The sequence below is a fragment of the Sus scrofa genome, chromosome 7 (assembly GCF_054392235.1).
Source record: "Sus scrofa isolate SSC_HxYL_T2T_F1_AM1 chromosome 7, Sscrofa_HxYL_maternal_Yorkshire_Landrace_v2.0, whole genome shotgun sequence".
In the NCBI taxonomy this organism is placed as follows: domain Eukaryota; kingdom Metazoa; phylum Chordata; class Mammalia; order Artiodactyla; family Suidae; genus Sus; species Sus scrofa.
The window spans coordinates 46,782,531-46,794,241 of record NC_139389.1 but is presented as its reverse complement, the minus strand read 5'-3'; the positions used below and the strand labels follow the sequence as shown (position 1 = coordinate 46,794,241).

General features: G+C 55.6%; 1 protein-coding gene and 1 long non-coding RNA gene across 2 annotated transcripts in view; both read right to left on the bottom strand.

Annotated features, from left to right (window-relative positions):
- Positions 1-11,711, bottom strand: part of LOC146401553 (uncharacterized) — an 838,561-nt gene that overhangs the window by 566,291 nt on the left and 260,559 nt on the right. The window lies entirely within an intron of this gene.
- On the bottom strand, positions 64-10,247 carry SRF (serum response factor). Its single transcript, XM_005666020.4, has 7 exons — positions 9,544-10,247; positions 7,786-8,052; positions 5,971-6,232; positions 5,310-5,429; positions 3,165-3,356; positions 2,700-2,776; positions 64-2,470 (listed from the first exon to the last, which is right to left on the bottom strand). Exons 1-7 carry the CDS (start codon positions 10,066-10,068, stop codon positions 2,375-2,377), a joined length of 1,539 nt encoding a protein of 512 aa, XP_005666077.1. The 5' UTR covers positions 10,069-10,247; the 3' UTR covers positions 64-2,374.

Sequence of the window (11,711 nt, the reverse complement as noted above, 5' to 3'; positions counted from 1 at the left end):
GATTCGCGTTCGTACCTCCCACCCTCTACGAGAAAAGAGAAAACAAAGGCAAAGACCCCACAGTCTGTGCACAAAAATGATACATTTATTGAAAGAGTATTTTTTTCTTAATACAAAAGAAAGCTCTGTACATAGGACTGTGACCATGTCCACTATTCCTGGGTCAGCATCCCAGGGGAAGTAGAAACCACTAACATACACACCCCACATTCACACGCACACATTCACTCAGGCGCGCGCGCACGCACACACACACACCCCAGAGCCACCAAGGAAGGGAAACACCAAGGGTCGCTGCACATAAAAATGCCACCTCATCCCTGATGCACGCATGTTCTCCCAAGGCCACGCTCACACGACACACATTATAAGCACTTTGCCTGATTCACTCACTGGGTCTGTCTTTTGTGGGAAGGAGAGGAGGAATTCATCAAGCTCTCCTCCCCAGGGTGGGGGAGCAGGGAGTGAGTGAGTGATGGTGGAGTGAAACAAGAGCAGAGAAAAGGGGCTGGGCAGTTACAGACCTGAGTCCCAAGCTCCCCCACTCTCTGGCCCCTGATTTGCCATGCCCCAATCTTGTGAGCCACCCACAAGCCCCCAGCTACCTCCAGGTGAAAGCCAGAAAGACGGCTTCCACCTTGGCACCCCAAACTGAGGCCAGACAGCAACCGGGGTTAGAGGTTTGGAGGTTCTCAAACACTTCGGCAAATCATCCCCTTGATTAACTAGGCTGTGCGTAAAAACTTCCCCCACCCCTTCACCTAATCACAGAAGCAGGCTTGTTCCTACTGAAGGCAGACCTAAGGGGTTAATAAAACTCCACCCCCCAGCTGCCCAGTTCTGAAAAAGCTCCCTCTCCGGATACAGGTGGTGAAAGTGGGCTCTGACACAGGGTAAAAGACCCTCCCCCTGTGTTGGCCCACCCTCAAGATCTACCCCAAAGGGGGCAGAGGGGGTGGGGGCACGGCCCCTGTACAAATTACATAAATACTGAGGTTACACTTAGAAAAATAAAGTCATTTTCTTCAAGGCTTTTTGTCTTAATTTTAAAAAGTTACAGTAGCTGCTCACTCCCTGGGAGAGCTGCCATTTCTGGCTCCCCTATGGCTGCACTCAGCCCAAGAGCTGCTCCCATATCTTCTGCCCCCCAGTCCTGCCTCTCACCCCCTCCCAGACCCCACCCTGCTCACTTCAACTTGGGCCCCAGGCAGCTACAGGCCTGCGGGCACACAAGGCTGCAATGCCCATGCGTGTGGCACAAATGAAGTCAGTTGCCTCTGACACCCCCCCACCCCCACATTTGGTCTCCCTCTTCCCTCTCCCTGGCAACAGCCCTGAAGGACAAAATGAGGCCCCCCCGGAGCTGTGGGTCACCCTCCCTACCCCGTTGGGGCATGGCCTGAGGGCCCCTCCCCCGGTTTTCTCCTGGAAACAACCCAGGACCGGGCAATCCCAGAATCTCCCCCACACACTGGCAGGGCCCCGAGCTCGTGGGGTGGCTCTGTCCCCAGAGGCCCAGCCAGTTCCAGGGAGCCCCAGGGCTCCCCAGGGAGGGGGAGCTTGGGTAGGGAGGGGGACGAGAAAAACGCCATAAAAAAAAGTTAAATATTTTAAAAATATATATTTATAGATTTGTTTTCACTTCGTCTCCTCAAATAAAAAGTTCAAAATCAACTTTAAGTAAAGCAGCTGGGAGGAGAGGGGGGGAAGACGGGGGGGGGGGGAGAGGGAACCCTGGTGGTTCCCTCCAACCCAGCAGCCCCCAGAGTTCCGAGGGGAGCGGCAGGGCAGGGCAGGTCGCCCCAGGAGCCTGCTCTGTGCTCGGGGGCCCACTACTCAGGAGCTGCAGGGGCCATGGGTGCGGCTGGCAGGAAGAAGCCCCATTTCCCCAACTGGCTCCCTGAGGGGCAGGGGTCGGGCTCTTTTGCCCCAGCCTGTGGCAGACACAGTGCTGACATGGGGTCAGCAAGGAGGCTGGGAAGAGGACCCCAACTGCTTCCTCGGGGGCGGGGGGCCGCAGTGCCTAGTCCCACAGAGGCCTGTGTGTGGGAAGGGGAGCACGGTCCCGATGGGTAAGCTAATACTCATGGCAAACACGGAGCCAAGCTGGCAAGGGGAGTCTGAGGAGGGAGGACAGCCCCACCATCAACAGAAATGGGAGGCGGAGCTAGAAGGGGGGCAGGGAGGCCGGGGCGGAGGGCAGGCTGGCCCATTTCTTTGGCTGGAGTGAGAGGGCTCAGTCCTGTGGCTGCCCACTGCTCCTCCCCGCCTCCCTCCTGCGGCCCGTCAACATGTGTGTAAAGAAAACGTGAAAAGGCAACAATAAATAAGTGGTGCCGTCCCTTGGGCCATCTGTCCAGGGCGGCTGGGCGGATCAGTCACTCTTGGTGCTGTGGGCGGCGTCCAGGTTTACCACCTGTAATTCGGTGAGGTTGCTGCTGCTCCCGGCCTGCTGCCCTATCACAGCCATCTGGAGGGAAGGGGGTGTGTGAGGAGGGGGTGGGGGGGCGGGAACTGACTGGCCAGCTCAGGCTGCACCCTGCTTGCCTGCCCACCACAGGCCTGACCAGGAGAATGGATAGGCCGCCTGGCTAAGGATCTAAGGATCGTGGCTGGGACCACCCGGTAATGGAATCCCCAAGGTCAAGCTAAAGAAGGGGCAGGCTGGCTGGGATGGGGTGAAAGGTGCCCCCACCTACCTGGTGAAGCTGAACCGCTGAGACGGGGATCTGCACTGTCCCAGATGGCGCTGTCAGGAATACCTGGGGGACGCCACCTGTATTAGAAAACCACAGGAGAAGTTCAAATCGCTTGCCCAAGAGAAACTCCCAGATGTGGGAGGAGGAGTGATTAATGCACCAGTGACCAAGTGAGTCTCAGATGTGAGTGCCAAGGATGTCTAGGTGGGCATGTGAGTATGAGTGTCCAACTAGACAAGCATGGGTGTCGGAGTGTGTGTGCAAGCACCCGCATGTGCATTTGTGTAGGTATATGTGTAAGCATCTGGTTTGGGTATGTGAGTGTGTGCATCTGAGTTGGGGGGGTGCATTTGAGAGAGAGAATGCGTGTGTGTGCGTGTGTGTGTGTGTGTGTAAGACAGGAGATGGGCCGCCTTCTCCTCAGCCCTGCACATCCCCCCGGCCCCTGCCCCCACCCCGACTTACCTTGCTCCTGGACCTGGCTGTGGGACACCTGCATGGTGGATGGTGCCTGGGAGAAGGCATTGAGCACGGTGAGGCTGCCATCAGCCAGGCCCGAGGTGGGTGCATACATCACCGCGTGGGGGCTGGGGTACATCATGTGGCCGCCCACAGTGGTGGGCACGGACGACGTCATGATGGTGGCGGGCAGTGTCACTGGCAAACACAGACACGCGTCAGCGAGGTCGGCACTGGTTCCCTACTGATATTCCCCAATCCCCCACCCCCAGGAACTCCAGGCCTCCAGAGCCCTCTTGCCATTTCCCAGATCAGAAGTTGGACCAAACTTATTCTCCGGTTCTCTGTCATCAACTAAGCCTTATTTTTTCTTGAACACAACACCAACTTTTAAGTGTATCCTATCATGTGGTACTATTTCATTATCTGTCTCCTCTATTCTGAGACCCCAAGGCCTTGGGAAATGTAAAGATCACAATGACTGACCCAACCCAAGGAAACTCAGATACTCTTCTTTTAGAGGGCTCTTTTATCTCATTTTTTCTTTGTTCTCACTCCTCTCTTCCTCAACCTGTGGCTACAAATTCATCTTTTATTTTTTTTAATTTTTTTTTTTTCATGACCTGGGTCAGGCAATGGTTTTTGTTTTTTTTTGTTTTTGACATCAAATCATTTTTTGAGCTTATATGATCTTTATTTTTTCCATTATACTTGATTTACTGTGTTCTGTCAATTTCTACTGTACAGCAAAGTGACCCAGTCATACATTCTTTTTCTCACACTATCCTCCATCATGTTCCCTGTGCTATACAGCAAGATCTCATTGCTTATCCACTCCAAATGCAATAGTTTGCATCTATTAACCCCAGACTCTCAGTCCATCCCACTCCCTCCCAAATTCATCTTTTAAACAAGCACTTCTCCAATGTTAATGTGCATAGGTCACCAGGGGATCTTGTTAAAAATGCAGATTCTGGGAGTTCCCTTCATGGCTCAGTGGTTAATGAACCCAACTAGGATCCCTGAAGATGCGGGTTCGATCCCTGGCTTCTCTCAGTGGGTTAAGGATCCGGTGTTGCTTTGAGCTATGTTGTAGGTCGCAAATGCAGCTCAGATCCTGAGTTGCAGTGGATGTGACCGGCGGCTACAGCTCCAATTCGACCCCTAACCTGGGAACCTCCATATGCCTCAAGTGTGGCCCTAAAATAGCCAAAAAACAAACAAACAAACACCCCCCCCCAGGATTTTCTGGGAGTTCCCCTTGTGGTTCAAACAGTTAAGGACCAACACTGTCCCTGTGAGATGCAGGTTCAATCCCTGGCCTCTCTCAGTGGGTTACGGATCCAGCATGGCTGTGACATAGGCTGGCAGCTGCAGCTCTGATTCAACCCCTAGCCTGGGAACTTCCACATGCCACAGGTGCGGCCGTAAAAAGAAAAAAGAAAAAAGAAAAAGCAGATTCTGGAGTTCGCATATGGCACAGTAGATTAAGGATCTGGCGTTGTCACTGCAGTGACTTGGGTCACTGCTAGGATGCAAGTTCAATCTCCAGCCTGGGAATCTCCGCATGCTTCAAGCATGGTTAAAAACAAACAAAAAACAACAAAAAAATAAAAGCAAATTCTGATTCAGTAGGTGTGAGGTGAGGCTTAAGGGTCTGCATTTCTATCAAGCTCCCACGTGATGCACGATGCTCCTCCTCCTCCGCTAGACCACTCTTTGTGTAACAAGGTTGTAAATAACAAGAACATAAAAATAATTTATTTTGAAAGTGTCTCATCCTGTCTGTGATGACTAGAGACACAGAGAAGTATGGTTACTCAAAACTTAGGACACCCTCCCACAAGGAGATAACCGCTTTATAAATCCTTCCTGGTAATTGAGCAAACATGTGTCTTCGGGTGAGTAACTTCTCCTTTCTGGGCCTCAGGCTTCTCACCTGAGTAAGGAGGCGTGTGGCTTCAATGGTTCCTAATTTCTTCCTGAAATCCCAGACATCCTCACCTGACTTTCTCATAAGGATTAGGGCCTCGGGTCTCCACATTAAGAAATTCTCTGCCCTTAGTTATAGCATGGACACTGCTGGGCACCTGTTGGTAGGCCTCATGAAGGAGGCAGAGCAGGGAGGTGACAGAGCTTCAAGCTATATACCTGTCCCGCTGGAGGAGGTCTGCGTGAGGTCTGTGCTGCTGTCGCGAGAGGGAGACGCTTGCTGTGGGGCCTGGTGCACCTGTATGGCCTGTACTGGGACCTGCTGGGCCACTGCCCCACCTATGAGAGACAGCATCTTAACTCATGCTCTGTCCTACCCAGCCACCACCTGCACCAAGCACCCTCAAACACCCCCAGGCCCAAGGTCTGGCATTCTGTCCCTGACTCCCATCACTATCTTTCCTAGGAACCAGAGAGGCCCTTTCTGTCCAGGATCTTGTCTCCAGGGGCTTCCACTCTGCTCTTGTGCTTCCCTCCTCCTGCCCCAGGCCCTGCCTCTACTCTCTTTGATTAACACAGGAGCAGGCACTGCTCCATCAAGGACATAATCTGCCCCCATTCAAGGTAGGGAAGTGGTAGAGTGTCTACTGTCCTCGTAGCAATGGGGGCAGAGGGCTGGGCTGGGGAGACAAGGCCACAGCATAAGGTTGCTTCTTACTGACAAGGATAGTTCGAGTCCCAGTGGGAGGGGCATATCTTCCTATGGGCATAAGAAGTTTCTCTGAGGCTCTGGCCCCTGTTCACCTTCCTTCTAAAAGGTTCTCCTTTTGCCAGCCCTAAACCCACTCTTAGCATGCTCAGTGTGCCCCCTGTGACTCACCAGGCATGAGGGTGAAGCTAGTAGGCAGCTGCATGAGGCTCCCGGAGGAAACGGGGCCGCTGCCCGTACTCTTCAGCACAGTTCCGTTGGCACTGCTGACAGCGCTGGGGCTGACACTAGCAGACACTGGTGCCAGGTAGTTGGTGATGGGAAAGGAGGGGCCGCTGCTGACTTGCATGGTGGTAGAGGTGCTGGGTGCTGTCTGGATTGTGGAGGTGGTACCCGGCAGGTTGGTGATGGTAAACGCAGGTTTCGGTGTATCCTACACCCAGAGTAAAAATGGACTGGTGAGCCTCTACCAGACCCTGCCCCTGCAAGAAGCTTCGTGTGGATTGACAGCCCAGAAGGGAACCTGTGTGGTTGGGTTCAACTCCTGGGTCCACAATTTACCTGCAGCCTGGCCCTTGGGCAAGTTATTGAGCTGCTGAACTTCTTTTCTTTATACTTTTCTGTCTGCAAAAGGAGGCCTACCCATAGGTGTTGTGAATTAACATATGTAAAGCACTAAAACAGTGCCTGGTTCACAAAAAAAGAGAAGTTTTTTGTTTTTCTTTCTTTTTTTTTTTTTTTGAGCAGTAAGTATTTGCTGTTCTTATGATGATGATGATGATCAGAACACCAAAGGGCTGTTCTCAGCTCTGGCAATGACCATCTGTGCGACCCTTGGAAAATTGCTTCCTCTTTCTGAGCCTCAGTTTTATTATGTAAATATGAGGGGGCTGGGCTACCATATCCTCTTTAAAAGAGTCCTTCCAGCTCTGATAGGCCAGGCTTCTGAGCTAGGGGCCGATAGTTTTTCAGGGAACTTAAGGTTTGAGAGCGATCTTGGGTGATTAGCAATGAAGCACCAAAGGAATGTATTCATTCAGCAAAATTTCCTGGGAGTAAATGAGCCCTACTGCTTAAAAACTGTGAAAATTATTTCAGATGCTATGCCACTAAAAGAGCGGGGAGCCTAGGGCACCGACTCTCCCCTCAGGGAGCCTTTGTTCTTCGAAGGGGAAAGAGGCGGCCTCGAGGAGAGAACCAAGCCCAGAGAACTGAGGGGGCTCAAATACTGGGGGTGGGTCAGCGCGGGATGTTTGCTAAGCGGTGGAGTTCGAAGGCCCTGATTGGCGGAGGCGTTGCTAAGGCAAACAGTGCCGCTTCCTCCAATTGGCCAGTTGGTGAAGGGCCACCCGGAAGGTGGAGCTCCCCACAGCAGCAAGGGAGGAAGCCCCGCCCCCTCTCCTTACCGGGAAAAGGAAGGGGGAGGCGTAACCCGGGCCGGCATCCCTAGCAGCCTGGAGAGTACACTCCCTAAGGTGCGCAGGCCCGGACATCCTGAAGAGGTAGGAGGCTGGCTAGTAAGGCAGTCTCCAGCCTAGTCAGCCAGCCAGCCTGCCTGCCTGCTGACGCTGCTGGCTTCCCAGAATCCTGGAACCCCTTAATGCTCCCTTCCTACTCCCTGGCGACCCAGTCGGCCGGGAGGGCAGGGCTAAGAGACGCCCCCGCCCCCAGCGGGGAGACAGCTGGCGGGAGGAATGCAAGGGCCCTGCCAGGCAGGCGGGCTGCAGGCGGGAGGCCGGCGTGGAGCCGGAGCCGGCCTTATATGGGCACGGAGGCCGCCCGCTTATCAAGGGGGCCGGCCTCCTGTCAGGATAGCGAGGATGGACACCTGTACCCTAGGATGCGGGGAACTAACCCGGCTCTACTCCACATCTGTGGGCACCTATCCACCTGTCCTGGGCGAGGGGGAGAGAGAGAGACCCCCACCCCTCTCTGCCGGTCAAGTCCCTCCCCTTCCTTCCCCTCAGACAAGGGACCCAAACACACCTTGGTCTCCCCACTGCTGTCGGACTCCGACACCTGGTAGGTGAGGTCTGTCTCTTCAAAGCCCGTGGCACTCATTCTCTGGTCTGTGGTAGGGTCTGAGCGGGGTGGAGAGTCTGGCGAGTTGAGGCAGGTCTGAATCAGTGCCTTGCCAGTCTCACTGGTGATCATGGGCTGCAGTTTGCGGGTGGCAAAGGTATACACATGGCCTGTCTCACTGGCCACCAGCAACAGCACCTGTGTCCCTGTCAGCGTGGACAGCTCATAGGCCTGGGGGTAGGGGGGAGGAGATAGGTAGGTCAGCAAAATTTTTCATCTCTACCTTCCTTGGGTAGTAGGAAAGAGAGGGAAGTACAGGGTGATCTCCAGCCCCCACTCCCATAATGACCTTTTGCTCCTGTGACTCTAAGAAGGTCCTATCTGAAGGTGAGCTGAAGAGCAGAGAAACCACATGTTTCTTTGAGTAGTAGCCCCACTACCCTGCAGATACCCCAAGCAAATAGTCCCTGCTTCTGGTGACAGAACATATAACCTCAGCAGACTTGGAGGGACCTGGGTAACGGCTCCTCACTATAGCTTGGTGGCCAGAGCCTCAAGAAGAGATAGCATCCACCACCTCCTCACCATCACAGGGACCAGGATGAAGTGGCTACTACACTGGAAGTCACATAAATGTTGGGGATAAGGGGCCACTTAGGCTCTAAAGTCCCATGTTTCGTCCCAGAAACTGCACAGGTTCTAACCTGTTGCCATTTTGTCCTGCTCTATAATACAGTGCTCCCCGTTCTCCCTGGAAGGGAAAAAGGAAGGGGATCTTCAAGGATGGCCCCATTAGGTGGCATCCTCATTCCCAACAAAGTTCTACAGCCCACTGGAAGCAGCCTTGGTTTCTATAAGGCACAGATAATTCCTCTGCTTCCATCCCTTCGCATATCTTCTATAGCCCAAGACAGCTCCCTTCTTCATCCCTTTCCCTGGGTAATCATCTAGAGAGGAGGAATTTCTAGGTTCCTGTGCAAACCTTCTTCCCAGACTCTGTACACAGATTTTCCCCTAGGGCTGGAAATCCTATTTGTCCCAAAGGCAAATGGTTCTGAAGCCTGTCTTGCAGGGAGTGTGCCAGCTTCCAGTGTGTGCACGGAAGACACATGGCCATTGCAGGGCTTGGTTTCTGATGCCCAGGGCAGCATCAGATCTCCTGCTCAGCTCCCTTACCTGGGGCTCTTGAGCCCCAATGGGTCATCAGCCCTACCCTCCTCCTTCCAACCAGCGCTACTCTATAGTGATGCCCACCTTCCTCCCACACATGTTCGCTCACTGTTGTTATGCAGTTCCAGCCTCCTCACCCTCGTACATTCTCTTCTGCTCCCTGCTTTTCCAGCGCCCTCCCGGAACACCAGAGCGCACTGGACCAAGTGACCCCCGGGTCTCATCAACCACCTTCCTGGCAGCCCCGCGCCTCGCATTACCACTCCTCATCTCTCTGCTTTGCAAGGGCCGGGTTCCTCTCTCACGCCCGTCCCTCCCACCTCGGCACCTTTCCTCTCCTTTCCGGACATTGGCAGAATCTCCCCTCTCCCCACATTTCCCTGGCGGCCCCTCCCCTTTTACCCTCCCAGGGCAACAGCCATCCCCTCCCACACACCTCCGGCGGACTCTCCGCCTCTCACCTCCGCCTCGACTCTGCCTTCCTCCCGGGTTCCCCTTGCGCGTCCCCACCCTCCCGGTCCCCTGTGGCCGGCTAGCCTCCCGGCCCGGTACCTTCTTCATGATGCCCGTCTTCCTCTTGCTGAAGGTCGTGTAGCGCCGCAGCTTGTTGTCGATGAACTCCATCTTGATCTTCACGCGGCCCCGAGTCTTCTTACCCGGCTTGGCCCCACTCACCGCGCCGCTCACCGGCCCGTAGCCCCCGGTGGCCGCCGCCGCCGCCTCGGGCCCACCGACCACCACGCCGAGCTCCATCTCGCTCAGGCTCCGCTTCAGGCCGCGCCGCTCCGCGCCCAGCTCCTCCTCCTCGCCCGACTCGGAGTCGCCCTCGCTGCCGCTGTAGAGGGCCCCCGCGGTGGGCGCCGGGGTGGTTGTCGCTGCTGCTGCAGCCTCCCGCTCGAGGCGGCCCGGCCCAAGTCCCGCGCCGTTCCCGGGGACCCGGCCCCCGTTAGCCCCGCGAGTCCCGCCGCCGCCGCCGCCTCCACCGCCCGGCCGCCCCGTCGGGGTCCGGTTCAGGCTGCCCCCCAGGGCCGAGCCCCGGCCCAGCGCCGCCGCGGCTCCAGCTTGGCTCGGTAACATGGCGCTCAGTGCAGGAGGGCGGACGGGCAGTCAGCGAGGAATCGGAGCCGCCGCCGCCGCCATCGGCTTCCCGGCTCAACCCGGCGCTCCCGCTGCTGCTAATGCCGCTATCGCTGCTACCGCTGCCGCTGCGAACCCGGGGCCCCTGCACGCCCGGGCCGACCTGGGCCCTCACTTTCCTGCCCCTGTGGCCCGGGTTGCCCCAGGCCGCGCGGAGCGCCCCCTGTCCGTACGCTAGGGCGGCGCGCCCGGCGGCCGTCAGCGTCCCCCGGGGGGCAGGGGCTGCTGGCCGCGGCCGAGACGGCGGGTGGAGGGGGCCGGGACCACGCGCTGGCGGCGAGGGATCCCCCGACCCTTCCCCCCATATAAAGAGATACAATGTTTCCTTTTATGGCGAGGCCTCTCCTTATATGGTGAGCCCCTGCACCCCCGCCCCATTGGTCCGCGGTTCCGGCACCTCCGCTGTCCATTGGCCCACAGCGGGCGCTTATTTGCATAGACATACCGAACTCGCTGCTGTCATCCAGCGTCAGACGGCGACTCCAAAGAGGGAGGAGCCGACGCCTCTTAAAGGAACAGGCTAAGAGGCACGACTCCGCCTCCGTGACCAGAGAATGGTGAAGAGAATTGAGAGGAACTTGTGGAGAGGAAATCTGGGAGAGCACTGGAGCGCAGTCTTGCGGAGAAGAGGGAGCAGCACTGCACTGGGAACCTGGCGCTGGAAAGTCTGGAAGCTAACACTGGGGTAGTCCTTCAGTGGATTGTGCGGGGTGCAGTTAATGATATGCACCCCCAATTCCAAAGGAGAGCACTTCCCCATGCCTTCCTGAGGGACTCAAAATTACTGGCCCGGCAGAGGGGACTTGAGTCCCCAATATCCAGACTTGTCGCGCCCGGACCTCTCGACACCACTGCTTCCCCTCCCCCCTCCACTTCCTTTCCCTTTCCCTCTCTTTCCAAGGCGACGGCACTTTCCCACCAGGCCGGCTCCCGGATCTTCATTTATCATCCTCTATACTGGTTGGGTTGGGGGCAGGGGAGGGAGGGAGGATCTTTGGCAGACACATCTGGAAAAGACTGGGGGAGACAGTCCGCTTCCCGGTCCCCAATGGGGGCAGGGAGGAGGGTCAGAGATCTGTGAAGACTTCCAGCTGCAGGCTGGGCTGGAGAGGAGAGGGTGGTCCTGGAGATAAAGCCCACCCCTCAGCCAGTGCAGAGGCCTGGGAAAAAGTATGGCCAAGCAGAAAGTTCAAGCAAGCAAGTGAACACGCGTACACACACATATAACCCTTCTCCTGAAAACCAAGAAAAGCCCATGGGGAAAAAAAAAAAAACAGACTGGAGTGCTGCAAAACCCAGGTTTGGGGTCTGGGTCTAGTTCTTAGCTCGAAGGCAGTGAAAAAAGATTGAGATTTCCTATTACAGAAATTCTTAAATTCGGGAAGCTGTCTCTTCCTAGCCCTGTGTCTGGAAACAAGTGTTTGACCTCTCCAAACTCCATATTTCTCCTTGTTGGTACCCATCCCAAGAGGTTCTTAATAAAGATTAAATAAGATATAGATTAAAGGGCGGTGGTAGTTTAAGTGGTTTCATCCCTAGGAAAAACATCACCTTGTATGTAAGGGCATAGGAGAGGGTGATGA